We start from the raw sequence: 27612 nt of genomic DNA, 5'->3' as shown, positions 1-27612 counted from the left end.
TCATATTCTAAATGGTAGTGTCCCAACTGTTGGTCTGTGGGACAACCATAACCGCCTGCCTTTTATCTCCTACCATTTTTTTTTTAAATCAAGGACTAGTTTTCAACTTTTATTCAGTTTTGCTTAAAGAGAAACAATGAGAACTTATTCATGTACTTTTGGGGCTAGAGGCTGCGAGAGTTCTGTGTTTAGATTGCTTTAAGACAGTATGGTCAGTGTTCAGTACATCCTAGCACTCAGAGACACCACATACACACCTGCCGTTATTATGAAGAAGTTATTTTCAGGAGTTTTTTGCATTTTTTATTATCTCAATTTACAACACAAGAACAAAACATAAACTAGAAACTACAATAATCATCTAAGTAATACATAAAACATGGATAAATTATTTCATCAGTGGAGCGGACACAACTAGGAGATGACTGGCCTGGGGATCCCAGTACTCCTGGGGAGGGGAAGGTATGACGGTGGGACTAGGCGGAATTATAAGGGAAGGGGGTTGAGACACAACAGGGCTCGACCCCCTTCCAGCCTACGTCCCATCCCGACGGTGGCAAGTAGTAGGGCCAGAGTAAATTACCCGCCTCCGTCACTGGTGTTATGTAATGCCAGGTCCATCAATAATAAGATCTCTACCCTTCGGGAGTTCCTGTTCGAACAGGATATGGACCTGGCATGCGTGACCGAGACCTGGGTGCACGAAGGGGAGACTGTAGCTCTCTCCCAGTTGGTTCCCCCAGGATTCTCGGTCGTTCACCAGTCCCGGACTAGCGGGCGGGGGGGAGGGGTGGCTATACTCATACGAGAGGCTTACTCCTTTCGGGCCCTCCCGCCTCCGGAGATCGGGGGCATTGAATGTGCCGGTTTGGCGTGGGACGTTGGGGAGGGGTTGGCGGTTTGGCTGGTGTACCGACCGCCTAACGCACCAGCCGGCGCCTTACCATCCCTGATGGAGGCCGTAGCAGGCTGGGCATTGGAGTACCCAAGGCTTTTGATCCTGGGTGACTTCAATGTCCATGCTGATGACATGTCCTCTAGTCAGGCGATGGACCTAGTGTCATCCATGGCGACGCTAGGACTCTCCCAGTTTGTTACAACGCCTACCCACCAGGCGGGGCACATGTTAGACCTGATCTTCGCGGCGGGAATTTTAGTGGACGATATTACTGCTCAGACAGTGCCATGGTCGGACCACTATGCCCTTAAGGCTCGTATGAATATCCCACCCCAAGCCCGTTTAGGCGGCGAGCCTATTTTAGCTCGCCCGCGGAGCCAGATGGACCCCGAACGGTTCCAGATGGCTCTACGGGATCCCTGGCCCTCTGGCAACTCCCTTGATGATCTGGTGGAGTCCTGGAATGATAGGCTCTCCAGGACCATCGATGAGATTGCACCTAGACGTCCTCTGCGCCCTCGCCTAAAGCTAGCACCCTGGTATAACCAGGAGTTGCGGCAACTAAAGCGAGGACTCAGACGACTAGAGAGGCAATGGCGGTGTACTCGAGACGAAGCGACTAGAACATCTTATAGAGAGTGTATGAAGTCCTATGAGATGGCAGTCAAAGCCGCAAAGAAAACATACTTTGCGGCTAAGATTGCATCTGCAACTTCGCGCCCGGCACAATTGTTCAACATAATTCGGACTCTTATAACGCTGCCACAGGGCAGCCCAAACGTTAGTCAATTGGAAATAGGCTGTGAGACTTTTGCGAAATTTTTTGCAGATAAAGTCGCATCGCTCCGCCGCGACACCCCCGCCATATTGGAGACAGTATCCGAACCCGAGGCTCCTTGCCTGTCTTCAGATTGTATTCTGGATGGTTTCGGCGCTCTCAGCTTGGAGGAAGTTGACAGGATCCTCTTGTCTGCACGCCCTACAACTTGCAATTCGGACCCTTGCCCCTCCTGGCTTATTAAATCTTGCCAGAGGGAGCTTAGGTATCCTATACGGGATATCATAAATAGATCCCTGATGGAAGGGCAATTTCCAACGCCTCTTAAGGAGGCAGTGGTCCGTCCCCTCTTAAAAAAACCAACACTGGATCCGGCCGAATTGGCACACTATCGGCCGGTCTCGAATTTACCCTTTTTGGGTAAACTCATTGAGAGGGCAGTGGCGTTGCAACTACAGAGTTTCCTGGAGGATGCTTCCGTCCTTGACTCCCATCAGTCGGGCTTCCGCCCGGGTCATGGGACGGAGACAGTGCTGGTCGCCCTGGTGGATGATCTCCAGCGGCATCTGGACCGAGGCGGCTCGGCGGTACTGATGCTGTTAGACCTGTCGGCAGCGTTCGACACGGTCGACCATCGGTTGCTGACTTGCTGTCTTGCCGACGTGGGGATTCAGGGGTTGGCTTTACAATGGCTTACCTCTTTCCTCAAAGGTCGGGGACAAAGAGTGGCGATTGGGGGTGAATTGTCCCAGAGATACCCGCTGGATTGCGGGGTCCCTCAGGGAGCAGTTCTATCCCCGATGTTGTTTAACATCTATATGCGCCCTCTTACCCAGATTGCCCGGAGATATGGGCTGGGTTGCCACCAGTACGCTGATGACACCCAGCTCTATCTACTTATGGACGGCCGGCCTGCCTGTGTCCCAGAAAACCTGGACCTGGCATTGCAGGCCGTGTCTAGATGGCTCAGGCTGAGCGGGCTGAAGCTAAATCCGACGAAGACAAAGGTCCTTTGCCTGGGTCGCCGTGGTCCAGGGAGGGAGATTCCCTTACCGGCCCTCGATGGTGTGCCTCTGTCAGCGGCACACAGGGTTGGGAGCCTGGGGGTGCTACTGGAGCCTACCCTAACTATGGAGGCCCAGATAGCAGCCACTGCCAAGTCCGCATTTTTTCATCTTAGGCGGGCAAGGCAGTTGGCCCCTTTCCTGGAGGGCGACGACCTAGCAACAGTGATCCATGCAACGGTCACCTCGAGGCTGGATTACTGCAATGCCCTCTACATGGGGCTGCCCTTGTGCCGAACCCGGAAGTTGCAGCTAGTGCAGAATGCCGCTGCCCAGCTGTTGTTAGGGCTCCCTAGACGGGAGCACATCCAGCCGGGGCTTCGAGGACTGCACTGGCTGCCGATAACATACCGAGTTCGGTACAAGGTGCTGGTTATGACCTTTAAAGCCCTTTATGGTCTGGGACCTGCCTACCTTAGGGACCGTCTCTCCCCACATGTCCCCCAGAGAGTGCTGAGGTCGGGGTCTCAGAACCTCCTTATAATCCCTGGGCCAAAGGAGGCCCGTCTGAAAGCGACCAGGGACAGGGCCTTCTCGATTGCAGCTCCCTGTTGGTGGAATCAGCTCCCGGAGGAGGTGAGGGCCCTGCGGAACCTTGAACAGTTCCGCAGGGCCTGTAAAACAACCCTCTTCCGGTTGGCATATAATTAACTGTGAGCAGAATGCCTGAATATTAAATCTTAAGCATCAGATTACTGAATATTGGAAATTTGAAGGACTGATTTAAGTAATAGTAGCATAGTGTATATCGATGTGAGTTTTATGTATTTTTAGGCTTTTATGTATTTTATTGTATAATTTTAATTGTATTTAAATCGACCTTTGTTAGCTTTTATTGTTGTAAGCCGCCCTGAGCCCACCTCGGTGGGGTAGGGCGGGATATAAATCGAATAAAGTAAAGTAAAGTAAAGTAAATAAATAGATATGTATAGCCATCTGTTATATTAAAATATTAGACATGAAGAAAGCTGTGACAGATAGATTAAAGATATTTAAACAGAGGTGAAAAATCAAAACTATAAATAAATAAGCTCTAATAAGAATATATATTGTATTATTTATATAGTTGTAGTCAGGGGTCGTTTTGTAGAAAAATAGGTGGTGGAGCTCATCCAGGGATCGTTATGCAGCTGCACCTACTATTCAATGGACAAGGTGGGAAGGAGGAGGTGGAACTCTCAGAAAGGTTCAGGAGCTATGCTCCTGTGAGCTCCCGCTGAATCCGAGGCCTGGTTGTAGTTTATGTTTATGCTTAAGATATTATTGTTATTATTGTCGTCTATGTTTAAGCTATGATTGAGTATAGTAAATGATAGTAGTTGATCATTGTGGATGGCTATATGTATCTACTTAATTTTTAATAAGGTCATTCACTGTGTAAATAAGTCAGAAGTGGAAATTAGCTGAACAGTTAGGACCTTGGGACAACTCTCTTCTTTAAAAGAAAGCCCCAGTTTGAACTCTGCAGGTATATGTGATAACTTCAATGTGCAGCATATATTGTAACTGGTTGTGAAAGTACTGATCATCCTGCTAGATGTAGGGATTTAATATTATTTGAAGGATGATGATAAGTTGTGATGTTGTGGATGTCGTCACAAGAGAATCTTAAGAAACAATTGTATACAAGCTAATTTTTGCAGACAATAGTTTATCCTCTGGTATGATTTTGTTTTGTAAAGTCCCACGCATTAATCACTGAGTTAGATCCAGTGTCCAAAGTCCACATAGGATTGCCAGTCTTCCCATCTTTACTTGCTCCCTGTCAGCCATTTCCAACCTCTCTCCCTCCTGTGAATGCCAAGATCAGCAGATGAGAAGAATTGCAGATTTATACCCCGCCCTTCTCTCTGAATCAGAGTCTCAGAGCGGTTTACAATCTCCTTTACCTTCTTCCCCTACAACAGACACCCTGTGAGGGGGTGGGGCTGAGAGAGCCCTCATAGAAGCTGCCCTTTCAAGAATAACTCTTGCGAGACCTATGGCTGACCCAAGGCCATTCCAGCAGGTACAAGTGGAGGAGTAGGGAATCAAACCTGGTTCTCCCAGATAAGAGTCCGCACACTTAACCACTACACCAAATTGGCTCTCTCTGATTGTGGGCTCCAGCTTACTGCATTCTTCTTTTGAACATCTTGTCCAAATATAACATACAATATATGCAGCAGTTATTCAGTACAAACAGTATAGTGCAACCTTTCTCCTATTTGTAACTTCTATTCTTGTGGAGAAAAAAAGAAAAGCAAGGGGAACAGAATCAAGCATGATTTTATCTAATTATCTGCAAAGTGTACATTTGGCTTCCAATTAGCACATGTTTTATGATCCTAGCAGCAGGTGCAAGCTGTAGGTTTTGCAAGCAGTCCCTTTTCAGTGTTTTCTTTGGCAGTATCATATATTAGTTAAATAGTCTCTTTCATGCTCCTCTTCTGACAACATCTAATTTGTGGTTGTTTAACATGTGACCTCTCTAATGTCACAAAGGCCCTTCAGCTGTGTTGATGTGGCACCTCTGCCTTTCCATGGAATATAGTTGCACCTGCACTCAGCCTTCTCAGGAATTTTCCTATTTGGGAAAAAAAAAAAGAACGAGGACAGCTTTTAGACATGCCATCTAGTAAAAGCAAAAACCAGGTGAGAGATAAGGCTGGGGAAAGTACATGTGAAAGATTGTGCAGGCAAGATGTTCAAAAGGAAAATGCTGTGAGTTGGATCCCACAATCTGTTGATCTTCCTAGTTTTCTCAGGAGGGAGCAGTTACCTATCCGGAATCTCTGGTAAATTGTAACCTGCATTTTCATTTTATTTCCCAGTGCTTCTTCCTACCTTTCCCCCCTCTTTCTTGAACTTCCTACTGAAAAAGCCTATCCTTAATTATAACTTTATATTAGAATCCAAAAGCATATTCCTATACCAGTACCCCTAACCATCTCATAGGAATCATAGTCTGCTTCTTATCAGATTGAAACAATTCTGAATAAATGGCTTTGTCCTTGGTGTATACTAATAGTCATCCATCTATATAAGCAAATGCCATCATCTAAGGCGGATAGTACTCTGACCTAGGAAGCTCCACCCTCTGATATGAAGAACCCAGCAAAGATTTTATCTGAAGAGTGGAGGCACCAGATGAGTCCTGTTACCAGACTGGTAATAAGCATTTGCTGAGCTTTCACAGTGTGATGAAAGACTGCCCATGTGGGAGTTAGTGCATGGGGGAGAAAGTAAGATATACCACTTGAGCAGTGGATTCAGCTGCCTCATAATTAGCATTGTTATGCAACTAGAAAGGAAAGATCTGAACCTGCTATTTTGCAGGGGAAATATAGAAAATTTGTAATGAAGCTGATTTTTTTCCCAGTTACAGAGTGTAATGAATATGCACATTTCTCTCTGTAGTCTTACAATCTTTTTTCCCTACCTCTTGTATTTTTAGAACAGCGCTGTTAAAAGATGGAAGCCTACAAATAGCTAATGTGAGTAAATCAGATGCTGGAAGTTATACTTGCCTGGCGGAGAACCAGTTTGGAAAAGCTACTAGCTCAACAACTTTATTAGTTACAGGTAATAAGCAAATTATTTTTCAACTGCTGTGGCAAACCGGGACTGCATCAGCTTGCAGTCCCTGGCTCTGCCTACCCCTCCTGGGATTCTGACCTGAAGGGGCTGTTCACTGCCTCAGGGTATTGCTGCCACCACTGTCCCTGTCTTGGGCTATGGTTAGGAGGAACAGCCTCCTAGCCTCCCTCTGGTGTCACTAGGAACCCACCTTGGGGCTTCCCATAGATCTTTGGGGCTCTCCTGGAGAGTTGGTAGCCAGCTGCTTACCATTACCAAGTGGTAGGGGGAACTATGTGGGTAGAGGGTAGAGGGATTTCACTCCTTCAACAGTTGAAAGATTTTAAAACTATTTACAGGCATATCAGAAGTGAACGGAAGAAATAGCATAGGCAAAAACACTCCATCTCTCTCCCTGCTATAAACTCATGCCCTATCTAGATGGTATGCAGGGCAGGCACCTTATTTAGTTACTCTTGGAGTTACTTGGTCACACAAATTCCCCAAAATGGCTACCATCTCTGGCCCAGGAGCAGGGCTCTGCTGTGGCAAGCTCCAACCAATGTCTGATTGCTTCCTGCCCAAAATTCAACAGTATAAACAGCAGTTTCCATCCAGGAACTGCCTCTCTCTCCTGTAGCATTCTGGGCAGATCTCCTCTAACCTTGAGGGATTTCCTGTCCTCTCTAGAGAGTTGTCCTCAGATTACTAGTTGCAGACAGGAGAGGAAGGGAAATGAGGAGGAGACTAGACCAAGGCGAGTTTGATAGTCTTCTCCCATCCAATTCACAGACAGTTGAACCCACACATAAAATGGCATTTCTCCACGATTGTGAATTGTGTTAACTGAAAAAAATTATTTCAATTTTGAATTCAGTTCACATTTTAAAAGACATTGATATGAAGTCCAGGTGAAATGTGCAATGCATACTCTTGGTATGGATATGAACATATAATTTAGAAAGCTTAATTTTACATTTGAGAGTCTTTACGTATCAGGGCTGAGCTGGTTACTAGACTGCCGCGCTGTGTGTGCTGTGTATGCAGGAAAGGCGGTGGAGAGACGAAGGGGAGAGGCGACGACCCAAAGGGAGTCAGGCACCGCAACGACAGAACACTGACGCTGCATTGATGGGGTGCTTGGCTCAGTGGAGAGCCTGTGGGGCGCACCTAACAGTGTCTGCAGATGCGGCCCTGAAGACCAACTAATCCGCCCACCATCACCCTACTCTGGTCCCTACCCCCACCTAATGCCCTGCTGACTCAGTGGAAGGATTCTGAAACAGCCACTGCTTCCTCGGCCTGCTGGATTACCCCCAGGAACAGTACGAACATTCATCATGAATTTAGACCACACTGGGCCACCATAGACAGACAGTGAACTCAGGAAAACCTGGAAGAGCTGGCCTAGCACTCAGCACTTTATTCAGCACTTTATTTAGCATCTTATTTTGCATATTCATCTGTATCTGAAGCCTTAACTTTTAATTCAAGCTCTAAATTGCTCTTTTCCAATCAATTTGATTTTAGGAATTTAATAAATTGTTTAATTGGAACTCATTGTTTAAATTGGACCTTTTAAAGCGCTACTGAATATTTTATTTAGCTAATTAATTGGGTTGTGTAGGACGGGGAGGGTGGAAAATTGTGGGAGGATAACTATTATTAATTGGCTTGCCAGTAATTAATTAGTAGTAGGATTAATTTAAACTGTTAGATGTTATTTGATTTGTTAGATAGTGAGACAACTAATGAGCTTGATTTTTAGGGGAAGTTAGATAATAATAGAGATAGTAGGGAGCAAAACTGAAATTAAGAGCATGGTGCGTGAGAAAGGAGTGGGCGGGTAGATTAATGAATGAGAGGCCGCTCCTTGGATTTTTATTGGCAGATGCTAGCAGGGCCTCTTTTGGTCAAATAGCACTGCATGGGGGAGACCATGTCAGGGTCAAGGATTTCCGTTGTAACAGGGCGGGGAAGGTATGACAGTGGGACTAGGTTACGAAACAGAGAGGGAGTCGAAGATATGGAAATGCTCGGACCCCCTCTCACCTGTGTTCCATCCTGAGACATGTTGGTTGTGGGGCTAGGATAAATCACCCATCTCCTTCACTGGTGTTGATAAATGCCAGGTCCATTAATAATAAGATCGCTACTTTGTGGGACTTTGTTACAGCACAACAAGTGGACCTAGCCTGTATGACGGAGACCTGGGTGCGGGATGGCGAAACTGTTACCTTGAACCAGCTTACCCCACCTGGGTTTGCCATCCTTCACCAGTCTTGGACAAATGGGCGGGTGGGGGGGAGTTGCAGTGCTCATTCGAGACTCCTTTTCCTTCAGGACACTCCCTGACCTAAACATCGCTGACATAGAGATTACTGGCCTGGTGTGGGAAACTGAGGAGAGTTTGGTGATCTGGGTGGTGTACCGACCGCCTAGCACACCACCGGAGAGCCTACCTGTCCTGCTGGACGCGGTGTCCACCTGGGCATTGGACTTCCCCAGACTTTTAGTCTTGGGGGATTTCAATGTTCACATTGATGACGTGGCGTCCTTGCAGGCACAGGACCTGGTGTCATCCATGGAAACGCAGAGACTCAACCAATTTGTATCTGTTCCCACACACCAGGCCGGTCACATGCTAAATTTGATCTTTGGGGCAGGGATATCAGTCGATCTGATGGTGGCAAACGCTGTTCCATGGTCTGACCATTATGCCTTGAAAGTCCGGCTGAACCTGCAGCTTCCACCTTGTTTAGGCGGCGAGCAGATTTATGCTCGCCTGCAAAGCCAAATGGACCCAGAGCGGTTCCAAGGGGCCCTGCAGGATCCAGTGCCCTCTGGTGGGTCATTATTCAGTCTCTGACAACTTTGCCATCGAGCAACCAAAAAGATAGAGAATTTGATATCGGCTCTGAAGCTTTTGCAACATATTTTGCAGATAAAATCTTGACTCTCCACCAGGACCTCCCAGCCATGGTTGATACAGTATGTGAACTGGAAGCCCCTTGGCTGTCGGATGGTCCAATATTGGACCGCTTCAGTTGACTCACATTGGAGGATGTAGACAGGATCCCAGATGCAGTGAAATTACCACCGGTCCCCTGGACTCCTGTCCATCCTGGCTTGTGAAGGCTTGCCAGGATGGCATTAGGGACTCTCTGGGTGAGATTGTTAACCTGTCCCTGACATGTGGGACATTCCCAGAGATTTTAAAGAAGGCTGTAATTCGCCCGCTTTTGAAAAAACCTTCGCTGGACCCTAGTGTGCTAGCTAACTACTGCCCAGTTTCTAACTTGCCATTCCTGGGAAAGGTAGTCAAGAAAGCGGTAGCGGAGCAGCTGCAGGTTTTCTTGGATGAAACATCCACCCTGGACCCATTCCAGTCCGGCTTCTGCTCGGGCCATGGGATGGAGACTGTACTAGTTGCTCTCACAGATGACCTAAGAAGGCACCTGTACCAAGGCGGGTCAGCTTTGCTGATTCTTCTTGACTTATCAGCAGCATTTGACATGGTCAACTATGACCTATTGACCCACCGCCTTGCCATTGCCGGGGTGTGGGAGGTGGCTTTACAATGGTTTTTGACGGGGACAAAGGGTGATGCTGTGAGCAGACTTCCCCACTTATATGTGGAGTGCCGCAGGGAAATATTCTCTCGCCTACATTATTTAACATCTATATGCGCCCCTTTGCCCAGATTGCCCGAGGTTTTGGTATGCTGATGACACCCAGCTCTATCTGTCAATGGACGGCAGACCGTCTTCCACCCCTGAACAGCTGTCAGAGGCATTAGGAGCCATGGCTGGATGACTACAGCAGAGTCGACTGAAGTTAAATCCAACTAAGACGGAAGTCCTGTACCTGAATCGAGGGGGGGTGGATTCGTACATCCAGCTCCCAGCCCTGGGCGGGGCCACCTTGGTACCGGCCCAGCAGGTGAAGAGTCTGGGAGTGATTCTAGATGCCTCCCTTTCCATGGAGGTCCAGGTCACAACAGCTGCGTGATCTGCCTTCTTCCATCTATGGCAGATCAGGCAGCTAGCATCATACCTATCCTCCCAAGATTTGGCTACAGTGATCCATGCAATGGTAACTTCCAGGCTGGATTACTGTAACTCACTCTTCACTGGCTTGCCCCGGAAACTGCAGCAGGTGCAGAATGCAACAGCTTGCCTGCTGACTGCATCACCTATATGGGTGAGCATACGGCTGGCGCTCTGCGACCTGCACTGGCTGCCTATAGAGCACTGGATCCATTTCAAGGTATTAGTTTAGACTTTAAAAGCCTTACACGGCCTGGGACCAACATACCTACAGGACAGTCTCCTTCCATATATGCCCAAGAGGTTGCTTCGTTCGGCCTCCCAGGATCTTCTGACAGTCCCTGGCCCAGGGGATGCCTGACTTGCCTCTACCAGGGCCAGGACTTTTTGGTCCTGGCCCCGACCTGGTGGATCAGCTTCCAATGGAGATCCGGGCCCTACCTGACCTACTGGCCTTTCGTAGGGCCTTAAAACGGAGCTGTTCTGCCAGGTCTTTGGATGAGGCAGTGGGCACCCATCTATTAGATCAGTTGGCCTCCCCCTACGCCCTTACAGCCCGCTGCATCACTGTATTGTGGAGCTATACCATCTTGCTTCATATCACCTTGCTGAACTAACTTACTTCACTTACTGAATGTTGAACTTGTTTTTTATTATGATTTTATTGTGATTTTAATTTAAATTGTTGTACTCTGCTCTAAGCCCCCCAAAAGGGGGAAGGGGCAGAATAGAAATAAAATAATAATAATAATGATAATAAAATAATAATAATAATATAGAAATGCTTGTGTTGGCTCCCTGTGACTTGGTTCAGACATAATGATAAAACATGGCTTTCTGTTGCCTCTTATCTGGCCCCTCTCTTTTCTCATATTGATGACTTAGGCTGTATGCCTATGTCATGGGGCCTGATGATAGTAGTTCCCTTCTATAAAAAGGTTAAAAACAGGACTTTTTTGTATAAAAAGCCCAGCAGGAACTTATTTGCATATTAAGACACACACCCTGACATCACCATTGTTTTGCACAGGGCTTTTTAGTAGAAAAGGCCCAGCAGGAACTCATTTGCATATTAGATCACACCCCCTGACTCTAAGCCAGGCAGAACTGCATTCCTGTGTGTTCCTGCTCAAAAAAAAGCCCTGGGTAAAAGAGAGGATCCGTCAAACTACAGGCTGATTAGTCTGTTGAATGTCACAAGCAAACTGTATGCAAAGGCATAAATTTTTAGATTGGCTTAACCAAGAAATCATCCTAGTAACAGAGCAGGCAGTCTTGATTATTCAATATCTCACTGAGAAATATTCCACCTAGGGAGTAATTTCATTATATACTGCTTTTGTTGATTTTAAATCTATGTTTGATCCAATATCCAGAACTTGGCTATGGGACAAACTTCTCAATTCATCTATCTGCATGATCAAACTTTCCTAAGAGTAAGATGGAAGATAGAAGGGCATCTTACTGAGGCTGTTCAAACTTTTAGAGGTGTCAAGCAAGGATGCTTGTTAGCTCCAATTCTATTTATTTTCTATATAAATAATCTGTCTACCTGGCTCGACACTACTGAACTCCATCCCCCTAACCTTGCCAAGTAGGCCTGTATCAGTGCTTCTATGTGCTGGTGACACAGTGCTGCCTTGGTAGGTCTTAGAAGAACTCTTAGGAAGCTCTCACATTGTGAAAGTGAATTTCTCAACTATCAGAAAACTAAAATAGTAGCCTTTGGGAAGAGATTAAAGACCAGGTCATGGTCAATCAATGATCATCAGATTGAGCAAGTTTAGAGCTTCAGATATCTTGGGGCAGTCCTATAGGATTCAAACTCTAGGATTAACCACAGCAGATATGTTACCAATCAAGAGAAAAGATCGTCAAATACCATAGCAAAATTTTACCAATTGCAAGGGGGATATTATGTCCTTGCAGCTCATAAACTATTAAGTGTTAAAAGGTGAGCCCAATTACTGTATGGGACATTTGTAGAGCCACCAAGCTCATGTTACCCCCCCCCCCAAGAAAGAGTGTGGTCTAAGTTTTTAAGAAAAAATCTGCAGGTACCCAGGTGTGTGCCTAATGCAAGGTTAAGACTGGAGACAGACAGCGTTAGAGTTGAAGCATGGGTATGTATACTATCTATATGTGTGTGTGAGTGCGTATGGCTAAAGGGACACTTTAATCCCCAGGGTTTATTCCCTTTTATAATCAGAGACAACTCATTGGCTTATATCTGTTCAGAACCGTATTGTCAGGATTGGTTTCTCTCCTCATGCTCTCCTGCCTTGTGGCTACAATCAGGCAAAGAGATTACTTAAACAGAGGATTGGGGAAGAAGAATGCCAAACTGATATTGCAATGTGTATGTGTGGTCAAACTTTCAAAATATTGTGAAGCCAGCAGTTTATTTAACATCTTTAGAAATAAATGGACTCAGAAGAGTGTTTACCCTGGCAAGGTGCCTGGCCCTCTCTTCTGCAGTATTGGAAGGCAGGTATAACAAAACTCCCTACCTGGAAAGGCTCTGCTCCTTTCTGTTAAGAGAGGCTGAAGCTATAGAGCACGTTTTTAACTGCCCATTTTATAAGGAAGCACATGTTGAGATTATTACTCTGTTGTTTGACAAAATCTCTGGTTTCACTGAAAAAAGTTAAGACTTGATTATCTTCTCTCTGATAAGAATGCTAAGATTACTCATCAAGTATCTAGATTCTTTGGTGATTTTAAGGTCTCAGAAACCGTATTGTAATTAGATCTTAATTTTAAATTGTTTTATCTGGTTTATTATAAGCTTTAAAATTTTTTACCTGTAAACGTGTTATATGATTGGCCAAATGACCATAATAAAGAATGACTGACTGACTGACTTGCTATTGCATGATCCTCAATAGGGCACACTTTCCTTCCACAGTTTGTTGTTATGACCAAACCTCCAGCAGCAGCATCTTCTTCCTTTTAATGTCAGATTTCCAAAGCAAGATTGAATCAGTTAATCGCTTTGGAATCCTGGTTTGGATACAGAGAAGAGATCATAGTTTAAGTTCAGGTGCCACAACAAAATGTGGTTATCTGGGAAAGTGGGAATTATTAATTTTTGAGTCACCCACAGCAGGGAGCACACGTATCACCAAGACACAATCACATAACATTATTCCATGGTTTGTCCTTGGAACCATTTCAGCCTCCTTCCTTCTGGACTGACCTGCTTTGCAAACAGGGGCAGGTTTGGATTTTCCCACAATGGAATAATTTTTGCTTTAGACACAAGTGAAAGTTTTTGCCTTGGCTTCTAAGCTTTACTTCTCTTTGAGCCAATCTGCATCCATTGCAGAGGCTGCCCTTCAGTGTGTGGCACTTTCCTCAGATGGTAGGTGCTGTCTAGCTCATTTAAAGAATGAAAGCTTCTAGTGCTAAAAGAATGCATGTCAGCAGCAGAGGACTGCCCCTGCAATACAGCACAATGAGAAGCAATGTTGTGTATTATTTTATTTATGGAATTCATATCTTGCTTTCCCACATTTAGAAGGGCCACTGAGGCAGCAAACAAACTAAAATACACATAATAAAATTTCACTTAAAAGCCATTAAATCAACTCCCCAGCACCTAATCAAAAAACAGAGTTAAAAATACATACAAAACAGTTAAAATATGTACAAAACATTTTCAAAAATGATTAGGAAGGAGGGATCATTGAGGGAATGACAAACAAAACAAAGAAGACTTCACGATTGGTGGAAGATAGCAAAAGAAGGCAATAGACAAATCGTCATGGGGAGAGAGTTCAGAGCTTTTGGTGCCAAGCCTGAGAAGACCCTCTCCTGGGTTGCCTCCTGCCTAATCTCAGAAGGTGGGGGGGTATATAAAATAAAACAAAACACCAATGGCACATTTTACAGCAATCTTGCATCTTTTTCAGATAACTAACTATCCAATTATAAAGGTCTGCTAATATTCTTGAAAGGTTCTCTGAGTTTTAGAAACTTTTTTGAGCAATGCTTGTTGCTTTTAGGTGAATTTCACAGAATATTGTATGGTTTGAACACACCATAGCAATGTAGTTTAACAACTAAGCAGTTACAATTGATTCTTATGGTTTTTTTCACAGAGCCAACCCGTATAACACAAGCCCCTTCAAACATGGATGTTACTGTAGGAGAAAGTGTAATCCTGCCTTGCCAAGTTCAGCATGACCCCTTGTTGGATGTCAGCTTCATGTGGTATTTTAACAATGCATTAACCGACTTCAGAAAAGATGCATCCCACTTTGAAAGAGTAGGTGGGGTAAGTTGTAAAGTTTTTTCTTTAAGAAATTATCTATAGATCCCACCAAAAGGGCAAAAATATGAACATTATGTTTTCTACCAACATAGCAGAAAACCACTGAATAGCTGTCAGTATCAGAGGAGGGCCTCCACTGTGTGAAACAGGAAGATGAACTAGTTGGGCCACTATTTTGATCCATCAAGGCGCTTGTTATGTTCTTGTTTTGTTTTTAAATAATGAGTTTAGCCTTCTCATAATGACAACGTGTCTCTAGGTAGTATGGGCATTGGGGGGGGGGGTTGCTCTGTATTGCTAACTGTTTAAAATGGGACACTTTTTTTTCAGGACCAAATTATTTTATTACCAAGCATTGGTAGGATGACTAATAGTCCTTTGAGCTATTATATATATTGTTCTAGAAGACTGCTGAGTTAATAGGGCAGGGAGTGATGATGCAAAAATGATGGCTGGAATTTTGATGATGGTGTTTCCTTCCTTATTGGAAAGTTGGTGACTGGAATTGCAAATCCCATTCTAACTGGTATACAGTGAAATTAATCAAGCATTTTATTTTATTTTATTATTATATTTATATCCTGCCCTCCCCATAAAGCATCTTTCTCCCAGTTCATCTCTAATACCAAAGATGAGGTGGTTTGTGAGCATAATACCTGGAACAGTAGAGTGTAGGGAAACTCATTCCGTTTTTCTCACTTTGTAACAATTCTGATACAGTTTTTTTCAGCAATTCCACTTCTTAGTAATTGCCCGGGGGGGGGGGGGGGCAGCCCTGGGTTCCATATGGTTCCCCAGTGTCTGAAAATTGCAGATACTGGAGAAATACTTTTTCTGAGATCCAGGTTGTGCTGTTCTGCGATTCAGGCATCTCTGGGAAAAGTACAACCAAGAATTCTGGAAGAGCCTCTAATGTGAATATTAGGTGATTCTCTAATGTAACATAGTTTTAACATCAGATGAGAAAGTCACGCTGCTTAGATTCTCTAATCTAATAGAGATACCTAAATTGTGTATTCGATCTGTTTAGCAGTCTGAGGGTATGACGATGACTCTCATTAGATTGTAAAATACAATCAACTTGGATTTAGCGGTCATCTCTAACTAACAGGCAATTTGCTTATTCGGCACAACATATCTTAATGTAGGTCAACATAAACTTGTGCCATTTTATTTCCAAAGTTAGTATCTAAATTCAATATCTCAACAAAAGAACAGGGAGAAAATGAGTTAAGCCTTAGGTTTTACAATTAAAACAGAAACAAGAATTTAACTGAACCAAGTATTATCTATCATACATAGAAAGCGAAAGAGCTATGATTGTTCCATTATTTTTACTTAACAGTACAGTAAATAGGCCTTCATAATAACCTGATCTGATTGTGGGTGTTTTCTATGTATTACGTTCAGCTTAAAACCCAGGAAAATGTTTGTTCTTGGAAGATGAGGTAAAAAGCATCAGTGTCTTAAAATTTCTAGAACAAAGTAGGAGTCAAGTTTCACCTTTAAGACCAACTAAGTTTTATTCAGAATGTAAGTTTTCTTGTGCTCTAAGCACACTTAATCAGACGAGGAATCAGGTATAGTGAGCAGAGCTACATATAGCTGGTAGGCACTGGTTTAGAATGCAAAATGGTACAAATGTAAGATCCAATGACAGATTTTTAAAAATTTCTAAATTAAGATTTAGTCAGAATCAAAAAGGAAACCTTGTGGCACCTTAAAAAATAAAAGACTTGTGGTATTATGGTGCCACAAGTTTCATTTTCAGTTTTATTGCAATAGACTGATGTAGGTACTCCTCTGTAATTCATCACAAGGAATAACAAAAAGAAGCTTTCCTTTAGTTGATAGTTATACCCCAAAATGTAAAAGCGACTTACAGCTTCTGGGGTGTTGGGTGGAAGAGAATTTCTGACATATTTACGTCTTAATCATTTCTGTGTTTACTGATACTGTCATTGATACGTAAGCCACATGGGAAGTTCTGCGGTGCTGAAGTTAAAAATCATTTTTGAAAAAAATCAATTTGAAAAAATGTTTCCCCCTTTTATAATAAATGCATACCTACCAAACAAAAGTTATTATCTGTCTGAACAAGTTTAGAATAACAGTGATGGGAATTATCAGACTGATGTGTGTATTGAAAGGGCTGATTGGACATAACATTTTTACAAAATGACTTTATTGCACTAATGAAGGATTCATATTGTCACATGAAGTGTGATTTATGGACATGAAGAGATCTTAGTTCCCCTTTCCAATAGCAACCTCAAACAATCCTAAAAGTTAGAGTCCTCCAAAGCACTGAATGAAGCCTAATGATCTGTCCACCAGTGAGCGGGGGGGGGGGGGGGGAGGGAATTGGCCGCCTTCATCACCATATGCACCTAGAAGCCCTTTGGCAATTGGCTCTCCAAATCTTTAGCCAATATTAATTGTCCAAGGTCCTTATTTGCATTGTCCAGAAATCTTTGCTTAACTGACTTTAGCAAGAATGGATGCTCAATTTTTCAGATAACTTCTTAACAGGTGACTGTTTTTGCTGACAAACTCTATAGAATGAAATTATATGAACAGCTATAATACAGCATTTGTATTATACAGCATTTGTACCATGTGTGTTGTGAGGCTATTTCACATTTAAAACTTAATCTTCAAGCCACCTTTTAACCTAAATGGTCATCAAGATGCTTGTCTCTCCTGTTCATTTTTCTAGAAAATAAAAGTGATCGTAACAGTTATACTGCTGTCCTCTCTCTGTGGGATTTGAGCCGAAAGACTTCCCACCCCTTAGAAACAAGTTGTCAGGTTATCACCTTGAAGTTGCATCTGTATTTGTCTACAGGCTGGGTTTACATGTTGGGCTTCTAAAAAATATCGTAATGGAAGCAGTGGGTGACTTCGCATAGAACTTATTGGTAATGTACAAATAAACCACTAGTTTATGCCTGTCACTTAAAATAGTGCATGTAGTTACCTACATGAGAGCCAGTTTGGTGTAGTGGTTAAGTGCATGGATTCTTATCTGGGAGAAACGGGTTTGATTCACCACTTCTCCATATGCACTTGCTGATGTGACCTTGAGTCAGTCACAAAGTTCTCACTGCTCTGTTCAAAGCAGTTCTGGGAGAGCTCTTTCAGTTCCACCTACATCACAGGGAAGGGAAAGGGTAAGCCTCTCTGAGACTCCTTTGGGTAGTAAAGGGCGGGGTATAAATCTAATCTCCTCTTCTTCTACTTGGGGACATATCAAAACTATTCAGCAGTAATTAAATAGTAATTGAATTCCATAGCACAGTAATTCTGTATTCTTCCACTAACTTTAAAGGGTGACATTTTAGAGAATGACTGATGAGGCCAAGAGAAGGAATTGATTTTTTTTTTTCAGAAAATAATGTAGCTTTATGTCTTCTGCACAATTAAATCTGGATTTTAACATGGAGTTATAGCAGCATCATAATGGCAATGATCAGCTGGAAGTGTACCTCAGATTGCAGATTTTCTAAGCCAGAGGCAGTACTGTGGGATCAACCACTGTGACTTTCTTGCATTACACTAGCCTTAGAATACCACCCAGCAGTGCCTTCCAACAGTCCCATCTTTTATTCCTGAGTCATGGTATGTCTTTCTGTCTTCCCATGTTTCAGAACAGTTTTTATCCTTTAGATAAGGGGATGCTTTTAAGGGCCTCAGATGCCATGGAACTGGTGGGGAAGAGAGGGCAGTATTTTGAAGAAGCTACTGAGAAGCTTGATTCATAAGAATAAATATTGCTAGGTATTGTAGCAGGAGCATAGCATGCTGAAAATCTTGTTCCTGTTTCTAATTTTTACTTTGCTCCAGATGTTTGCTACCTTTTTAGCAGCATGAAATAAACTACTCTCCCATATGAACCCTCTCAAAAACTGAACAGTGACTCACAAAATATGCCACATATGTGTTAAGTCTTTAAGGTGCTACTGGAGTCTCGCTCTTTTCTTCTATTACAGACAGACTAACATGGCTACCCGTCTTGATCTATCCCCACAATGTGTCAATTATGGCAAAATGTCTCAATTATGGCAGACAAATGAGTTATGTGGAAGAATCAAGCAGACTGCCTGCAAACTGCTGTGGATATCCCTGTGTCAGGAAACCAAATACCAGCTAAAATTGTGCAGGCATCAAAATTAGAAGTGGTTACAGTGCCATTACTGGTATTAATACCACCCAGACTGTTGGTAATTTGTGTTCCATGGATAGCATGGTGCTCAGCAGAGAAGGTGACCTTCCTGTCATCATAACTTGTCCACAGCAGCATAGATCTAATTTTGCTGGCTGGAAGTAGCGAATAAAATCTCTCTGGCTGCCAAGAAACATTGATGGCATGAGAGTGTGTTTCTGCTGCATTCTTGTTTGCAAAATGTTTTTGCGGTATCCAAGATTGATTTACACGGAAATGCTAAGGCTTTGGTAGCACATTCTAGTGATAGGATGAATGATTAATGTTGGAATGGAGTTTACACACCACTGACACACTCCTCCTTCCCCACTATCTCTTCCAGGGTGATAATGTTTGCTGTTGTTAGATATGGGATAGTTGTGCCTATTCAAACTTGTCACTAAAAGAGCACTCAAGCTTTTACTTAAGGCAAAATTATTCTGTTTGGCAATCCCCTGAATAAATGTATCCTTAGACTGCTTAGTACAAGATTAGCTTGTACAGATAAATTACTGCATGTGGGGGATGCACATTGACTATGCACTTCTTACCACGTTTTCTGTCTTCAAGGTAGCTTTGCATTGTCGTTTCTCATTTGGTTGTATGAATTTAGAGCTAGTGTATGTTTTTTATCACTGGAAGAATTTTGATCTGTTATTTTAGGAGCAAACACCTTTTAATTAAAGTAGTACAAGAAGGGATAATGTCCAAAGCATTTGTACCTTGTGTTTTTGAAGATCTGGTTAATAGTATTTAGCTTTCAATTTAGGATTGAAAAATGGTATAACTACAGAAAAGGTTCATATTTATGTTCTTCGTATATGAAATGCGAGTCTTATGAGCCAACTTTTGGGAAGCTTCATAAGCTGCATAAGATCAAAACTGAGCCATTTTGTTATTCATTCATTCAAGCCAACAGATTTGGCATATATATTATAGGTAAAGGCAAGCACCGAGTCATTACCAACCCATGGGGTGACGTCACATGACAACATTTTCTTGGCAGACTTTTTACGGGGTGGTTGCCATTGCCTTCCCTGGTCATCTACACTTTACCCCCAGCAAACTGGGTACTCATTTTACCGACCTTGGAAGGATGAGTCAATCTTGAGCCAGCTACCTGGACCCATCTTCTGTCAGGATCAAACTCAGGTCATGAGCAGAGCTTGAATTGCAGTACTACAGCTTACCACTCTACGCCGCAGGGCATTACAGTAACAATATAAAGATACAAGTAAGACATGAAGCCTAGTAAATTCCATTCGCTAACTATTTCAACACGTTTGTTCAAGTATACGTCACTTTCTGATGGCAATAAGCCAGGAGAGCTGCCAGAAGTCTGAATTTTCTGTGCTGAATTCAGAAACCTCTATCCAGCATCCATGGTCTTGTACACAGCATAACAAAGTAACTTAAATGTCTCTTATCACTCCTGCAGTCTGCTGATCCCTAAATCGTTATCTCATTCCTTCATGAGTTGTATACCGAATATTTGTACATTAATGTCAGTTCTGCTTCAGTTTTTAACTACTATCCATGGCTTTCCTACCAGTCCATAAATAAAATGATTTGATCATATACGGACAGCTCATGCAGAAGATACTTTTTCAGGCTTAGCACTTCTGTTGGAAACAGTGGATTGCTTTGAGTCCCAAGATTTCCAGTGGCAGAATGAAATACTCTGCTCCTCCTTCCCACTGCAGTCCACTGATCTCCATGAAATGCTGCATTTAAGGAATAGGGAACTTCCAGGAACAGCATGACCATGGTCTATAGCAAGAACAAAGAATTGGTTTTAAAAATCTAATTTTAATCCAGATCCAAATTAGTATTTGGTTATTAATGAATCATGGGAGGATGATTTAATCTTTTCTGTCCAGTTTAGGGTTCTGCAAACGTTATAGAAAGACTGACTTGTAGCATCAATCTGGAGCACCTTCCCTGTATTTAGTGGTTCAGAGACAAAGTTCTCTCAGCATGTAGCACATCCTCTGGCAGAACAAAAGCTACACCCCTGATATGAATGTTTGTTCCATATCCTTGAATTCATTGAATGCTTCTCTTACAATGTTGTGTAATATCAGGGAACCCTTGAATGTGACATTTCTATAGAAAGAGTCCAGATCCTTTTATGTGTCACTTCCACAGCATATAAAGAACATTGTCATCAGATGATGTGGAGTGTGTTCCTGCTGCGTCTGAGTATTCATTTTCTTTACCAATGATTTCACTAAGTAAGAATGACCTGTGCAAAGTACTACTCTTTGAAGATTTAAAAAAAAAATCTCTAGAGGCACAGATGCTGAGAAATCTCTCTTGTCTCTTATGCCACAGAGGATTCAGTTCTTCATTTTAGCTAGGCATGTGATGAAGCTGTTTGGCTCTCTTGCATTCAATTCAGTAGAACCTGTGGTAGTGAAACTCCTTTGTAACTAAGTCAGTCTTATGGATTCCTGTGAGCAATTATCTTCAAAGTTCTTAGTTTCACATGGAATTATCCTTTATCCTATCAAAGGCTTTGGTAACTTCAGAATGCATATTTGTTCTCCTGTCCCTAAAGAAAGCAACACAGTTTGGATTATCTAATTTGGCAAGAAGTTACAGGTGGCTGACTGACAGTGGTGGTTTGTTAATATATTCAACAGGGATATCTAAAGTGTAAGGTGAGACATCTGAGACTGCCATAGATATTTGGTCTTTGAAAAGAGGAAAAGTTTCCATGTATGAGAAAAACAAGAGACAGAAACAGGGAGCCACTATATGTCTCTGTCTTTTGCTATAACCAGAGTATTAAAGAGTTCTAAAACTTATACTCACACACAAACAAACAGTAAAAAAAAAACCCTTCGGTTACACATTGCTGGACAGAGCAATGGACATTTAGTTCATTCAGCTCATTTTGTAACATAGGCCAAATCTGTTTGCGCAGATGGGACTGAAAATTAATTTGGTCATCTATCAGGTGTGGAAGGAAATCCCAGCACTAAACAAAGACATTTTCCATCATGTACATTTAAAAAGGTGAACAGTAGTCTTTTTATATAACAAAGATTCTGATTGGTGGAAGCACCTTTAATACGTTGTCTTTGAGACACATTTCAATCCAAATCAGCATTGACTTCAGCTATGTCCCTTAAAATGGGAACAGCCCCATCAAATAATACATTTCATGTTATTTGTTATGACATATTTCAAGTCAGTACGGTGCATGTGTTTGGCTGTTACGTTCCTACATAAACCAAAGTTAGTTGGTGATTCTTTCAAGTGCTCTACAATCAAAACTCCTTCATGTTGCCTTAGTAGGCTGACCATTCTAGTGTGCACATACAGAAGCCCATCTGCTGCATTGGTTTAAAAAATGTGTATCCTACCAGATATGCCGAAATTTCAAAACTGAGAGGCATAGTGAAAATCAAAGTCAGAAGGTTAAGTTGCAACATCTAGTTCCTATACGATAAGGAAGACACTTTTCCATGGCTCATCCAAGCTCTAGGTATCATAGGTAGTAGGCTTTCTGTGTCTGTAGTGCCTTTGTCCAAGTTCCTTGACAGGCATGCAACAACAAGATGGCAGTCTCTTCCTTCACCTCTCTTCTGCTGTGATGGACACACAAAGTAAGAAGTTAGAATCAAAATGATGGGGTCCCCGTTTTGAGTCCCATTATCTTTCATAGAGTTAATCTAATCATTGTGTTACAGACCTAATTTTCCTTGTGGGAGAAAATGAACTGTCAGACCGGACTAGGTCAGCATGTTTGACCCTCCCAGTAGCAGATTTTAAAATTGATCTTTCTTGATCCATTCTGGGAGAGTATTCTGAATGGACACAACACAAACATAGCAAGACCAAAAGGAATGTTTCTCCCTTTAGAAATGGGACCCCTATAACCCTTACTAAGAATTCAATTTTCTGTATGGAGGCATCTCCTGCCTCTAATTGCCATAAGGGAATTCAAGTCATAACTACTATCCCCTAGTGGCCTACAGGTAGCCGTCTCCCATGTAAATTTAAAGGACACCTTTTATTAGTCTCCCCTTCAGCTTTTTCAGAGTTAAGACTCCAGGGATTTTGTAGGAGGCCACTAAAAATAGCTTTGCCTTGTTCTGTTATCAAACTCTCTATTGCAAACACACACAGAAAGAGAGTGTTTCCATGATGGCTTTTCTCTGTAGCAGCATTAATTTGAAGCTAGTTTTACTTGAACATCACTGGATGCTTTTCTGGGATGCATATTTGTTCATTTCCGCTTATTCCTTACGTTTCTATGTTGGGATCTGTTACTTTGGTGGGTGTTAGTTTTTTTTTATTAATTCTTTTAAAGACTGTTGACTGTGCAGAATCCTAGCAATCCTGTGCAGAGTGGACAGAACAGAACTGCAAAATGTTGGCTCCTGGCAGGTTCAACTCACAGTTTCAGTCTTTCTTAAAAGGGATGGAAAGGAGAGGGGTCAAATTGACAGGGTAAGCAAATGAGAGGGTAATCTTTCTTCTTACCACCCTTTCATACACACACCCTGCCCAGAATTGGAAGGATAAGAGTAGAAAGCATTGAATATCACCTCACCTTCAAGCTAACAGGAAGATCAGCTTAAAAGAGATCTGTGTTATCATCATCCCTGCAGTTCAGTGGTGTGGAGGATACTGGCCAAGTAGGCGACTGCCTTAGTCACCTGAAGGTTGCAAACTGAAGAACTGCTGTGCCCTCTTTAGCATTGCAGGAAACAGACATAGCTACAGTGGTGGGATAACTCGCAGTCATTTTAAACAAACAAAAAGAATGATGGAAAATGATGTCAATGCAGCCTGTCAGTCTTCGGGAACGACTAATCTCAATAAAGGAAAGTGTACATAAATAGCCATGGTTAGCTCTTTTTAGTGCTAAGAATCTTACAGAAAGGTGACCTGAATGGTTATTCCAGTTGCATTGTATATTTGTATGTTTCCAGATTTCCCAGCCATACCCAGTAGTTATTCTTGTGGTCTCAGTTCACTCCACTGTTTTTGTGTCTGCTTTTCCCAGGCTTGCTAAATTTGCTCTTTTGCTTTAACCACCACCCATTTAAGTTTTTTACCTAAAAGAAATACCTAAATCTTGAACAGAACAGATTTTAAAAATATTTTTTCCACAAATCTTTATCCCTCTCAACAGAGTGCATCTGGAGACTTAATGATTAGGAATATCCAGCTGAAGCACAGTGGAAAATATGTGTGCATGGTAAAGACAGAGGTGGATAGTGTGTCATCTGCAGCAGATCTGATAGTGCGAGGTAATGCTTCTTACAATCCTGAATGAAGGTCCAGGATGTGATTAAGGCTTTCTGATTGCCAGACATGCAAAAAGCACGAGAAATTATGCCTAGCATCAGGCTGATTACTTCACACTGGGGTGTAGCAGGATTCGCTTTGGTGTTACAGTCCAACACTGAGATTTAAAAAAAAAAAAAAGACAACTGTGTGAGTTGATACCTTTCATTTTCCCATTTTGCTGTATCATTCCAAGCAGGCATGAGAAAGACACCTTCTGAATATTCAGCTATAGCTAATGTGCATCCTGACAGAAGTGATAAAATAAGTCATATAACATGCACATGTTGTATTTGTGCTTCAGGGAGAAGCCCGCCCATGTATTGTCAGTGGAAGGCCGACTACTACCTGTTTCAGCATCAAATCTGATAGCATCAGCTAGTACAGAAGGATTTTTTTTAAAAAAAGTTATTATTACGCTTTATACTTTGAAAACTATCCAGGTAGTTAATTCTTTTTCCTCCACTTCAGCCACTGTTGAGCCTTTTGAAACATGGTATACTGGCCAAGTAAAATTGTAGGGGGTGGGGTGCACATTCTGGGAAGCTGTCAGATGAATCTGGGGGTTTGATTGGTCTCCTAATAATATATATATATTATTTCCTATTTCCAGGGCCTTTTTTTTTTTTGAGCAGGAAGGCAGTTCTGGCTGACTTGGCATCAGGGGGTGTGACCTAATATGCAAATGAGTTCCCACTGGGCTTTTGCTACATAAAAGCCCTATGTGAAACAATGGTGATGTCAGGGGTGTTGCCTAATATGCAAATTAGTTCCTGCTGGGCTTTTTCACCAAAAAAAGCCCTGTATATTTCTATTCAGAGTATGATATCATAAAAGAAATTAGGATGGGTGAAATCAGAGCCTTCAAGTGAGGAAGAATTTACACATCCATTATGGTCTCACACATGCACATCTTCATTTGAGCCAATGGTCACTGACTGATCATTATGTGAGTGATGACTTGCACATGTGAACCACTGCTGGCAGATTTTGTTTCAGCATAGTTCTCCATAAATTCTGCAAGGAAAAGAGTTATCCCTTGTAACACAGAGAGCATGTAGTCCTCAAGCAATGTACCATGCAGATGTGAATTCATACCATGAGCTTTCTTATTCAGGCTTAGATATTCAAAGCAAATATCAGTATCAAATTTGATTATACAATAAATAAGGAAATGGATTTTTGCATTGTCAGCTTTGGGGGTTGCTGCTTATTTCAATTTGTAATCATCATCCTGATCATAAAGTCACATAAGAAGCCACTAAATTTATTTAAACTGTCAAGCAATGCCATCCCCAACAGTCCACAGGGCTTAAAATAAGAGAAATCTGTTTCAGGTGTGTTAAGCGGAATGTGGCATTTGCCAGCCGTAGCTATGCTATTGTGCTTTTAAGGGACATTTCATTAGCTCTGCCTCAGTGTTTGTAGCTAAAGCAATATATTTTATAAATTGTGGAAAATCAGGATTTTCTGGAATGCTGCAGAAAGCTTGCAGGGCTGAATTTCTGTCCATGGCACTGATGCGATGTTGTGCAGGAAAAAATGACTACAGAGCGTGCATGATGGCAAAAACTGCTTTAGATAACAAATTGTCAAACCACAAAGATGTATTAGGAGATTAAAGGAGGACATCAAGGACTAAAGTGAAAGACACTGAATTAGAAAAGATAGAGAAATCCTTCTGAATAAAAGTCCCTGAAAGAATACATCATCTGCTCTCTACTTGTGGAATTGCTGTTTCAGAGCTTGCTTTTATAGCCATAAAATAACGAAGCAGGAGTTTAGTAAATGTAAAAAATTGCACTTCTACATCTCGCTAAATTGTTTTCTTCCCCCTACAGTGTTAGCAAAATAGAAAATCCTTCGGTACCATGTTGAGAGTTTTGTGCTGTATGCACTGTCTTTACAGAAGCCTTCCAATTTTAAAATCTGGTATCTGATTGCATTAGGCTCACCTGGACCACCTGAACGAGTAAAAGTAGATGAAATAACTGCTACTACAGCTCGGCTTTCTTGGTATGAGGGCTTAGACAATCACAGCCCGATCACTGGCTACTCTATACAGGCCAGGACTCCTTTTTCAGTGGGTTGGCAAAGAGTCACAACAGGTAAAGGGGAAAAAAATTAACTGCTATGACCACACTTTGAATGTATTACTATCATCAAGTAGACAAGCTATTCTTATTTTTTTCCCCTCAATGTATCCTGTAACAGTTCCTGATGTCATTGATGGAAAAACTTTCACAGCCACTGCAGTAGACTTAAATCCTTGGGTTGAATATGAATTTCGTGTTGTTGCCAGTAACAAAATTGGAGGTGGAGAACCTAGTTTGCCCTCAGAAAAAGTAAGAACTGAAGAGGCAGGTTAGTGGGTTTTTCTGTTTGTTTGTTTCATTTGATGTAACTGAAATCTTCCTATTTTGGGGATCTTCCAAGTTTGGTACAATTTTCAGGTTTCTCTTTTTTTTTTAATGTTACATGATAAGGCTATTGATACACACTCAGTGATTATTTTTTGGCATTTATTTAAAACATTTTATGCTGTTTTCCACCCAATCAGAATTTTAGTGATTGAGTTAGAATTTGACATATGTAGTGGAGATCTTCCTTATGCTAAAGTACAGAACCAAAATTTCATAGTAGAGTGCCTGTAATAAGAATGGTTTCTATTCAGTCCAAGGAAAACAGTATCACCTGTCCATTTTGTGGGAGGTAGACCTTGTGCTGCTTGCATAGTCATTTTGATGGCACAGTGAATATTTTGCTTTTGGTGTCATTGAACATTCTTTTTGGGGGGGGGGCAAAGAAGAGTGCATAGACTGTGGGTTCTCATGTCCTGAGATAAGGAAAACCAATTTCAGTCACCACAGGTTTGAGATTACTAGAGAAGGTCACTAAATAGTGGTATTTGATGTTCAACTCTAGAATACTTCAAGGGAAAACACAGACAAGAAAATTGTTCCCTACAGAATTGCAGCTCTGTCATTGATGTTTTGGGAACACAAAGACATGTGGATACAAGTGAAGACCAGAGTATTCCTTACAATAGTCAAAACAGCTGTTTATATATAGCTGAGTAAAGCATGCAGAGGATAAAGTAGGTCTATGTGATTACTGAACAAGAACACTCAGAAGGAAATTGTTTAACGATTGTTCTTCAGAAGTCTGACAACTGTGTGGTTTGACAAGTTGACTACTACATTGTTTTCATTGTGTATGTGCAGGTTGTAAGAGCCCCCCGCCCTTCTTTTTTTCAAATTTGGTAATGTTTATCATTAGAGTATTGGTGCAGAATGACAGGAGGTGGTGGTGGCTACAAGCATAGCCAGCTTCAAGAGGGGGTTAGATAAAAATATGGAGCAGAGGTCCATCAGTGGCTATTAGCCACAGTGTGTGTGTGTGTGTGTGTGTATTGACCACTGTGTGACACAGAGCGTTGGACTGGATTGGCCATTGGCCCTGATCCAACATGGTTTCTCTT

The 27612-nt window shown here is 42.2% G+C and overlaps 1 protein-coding gene across 1 annotated transcript in view; it reads left to right on the top strand.

Annotated features, from left to right (window-relative positions):
- LOC132572472 (contactin-3-like) overlaps nt 1-27612 on the top strand; it is a 367650-nt gene that overhangs the window by 321925 nt on the left and 18113 nt on the right. The window contains exons 10-14 of the mRNA XM_060239563.1: nt 6177-6304; nt 14451-14626; nt 23977-24094; nt 26081-26239; nt 26346-26495. Coding sequence (XP_060095546.1) covers nt 6177-6304; nt 14451-14626; nt 23977-24094; nt 26081-26239; nt 26346-26495 — 731 coding nt within the window. The remainder of the gene's footprint in view (nt 1-6176; nt 6305-14450; nt 14627-23976; nt 24095-26080; nt 26240-26345; nt 26496-27612) is intronic.

Source organism: Heteronotia binoei, chromosome 5 (assembly GCF_032191835.1).
Source record: "Heteronotia binoei isolate CCM8104 ecotype False Entrance Well chromosome 5, APGP_CSIRO_Hbin_v1, whole genome shotgun sequence".
Taxonomy (NCBI): Eukaryota; Metazoa; Chordata; class Lepidosauria; order Squamata; family Gekkonidae; genus Heteronotia; species Heteronotia binoei.
This window is presented reverse-complemented; position numbering and strand designations above follow the sequence as displayed.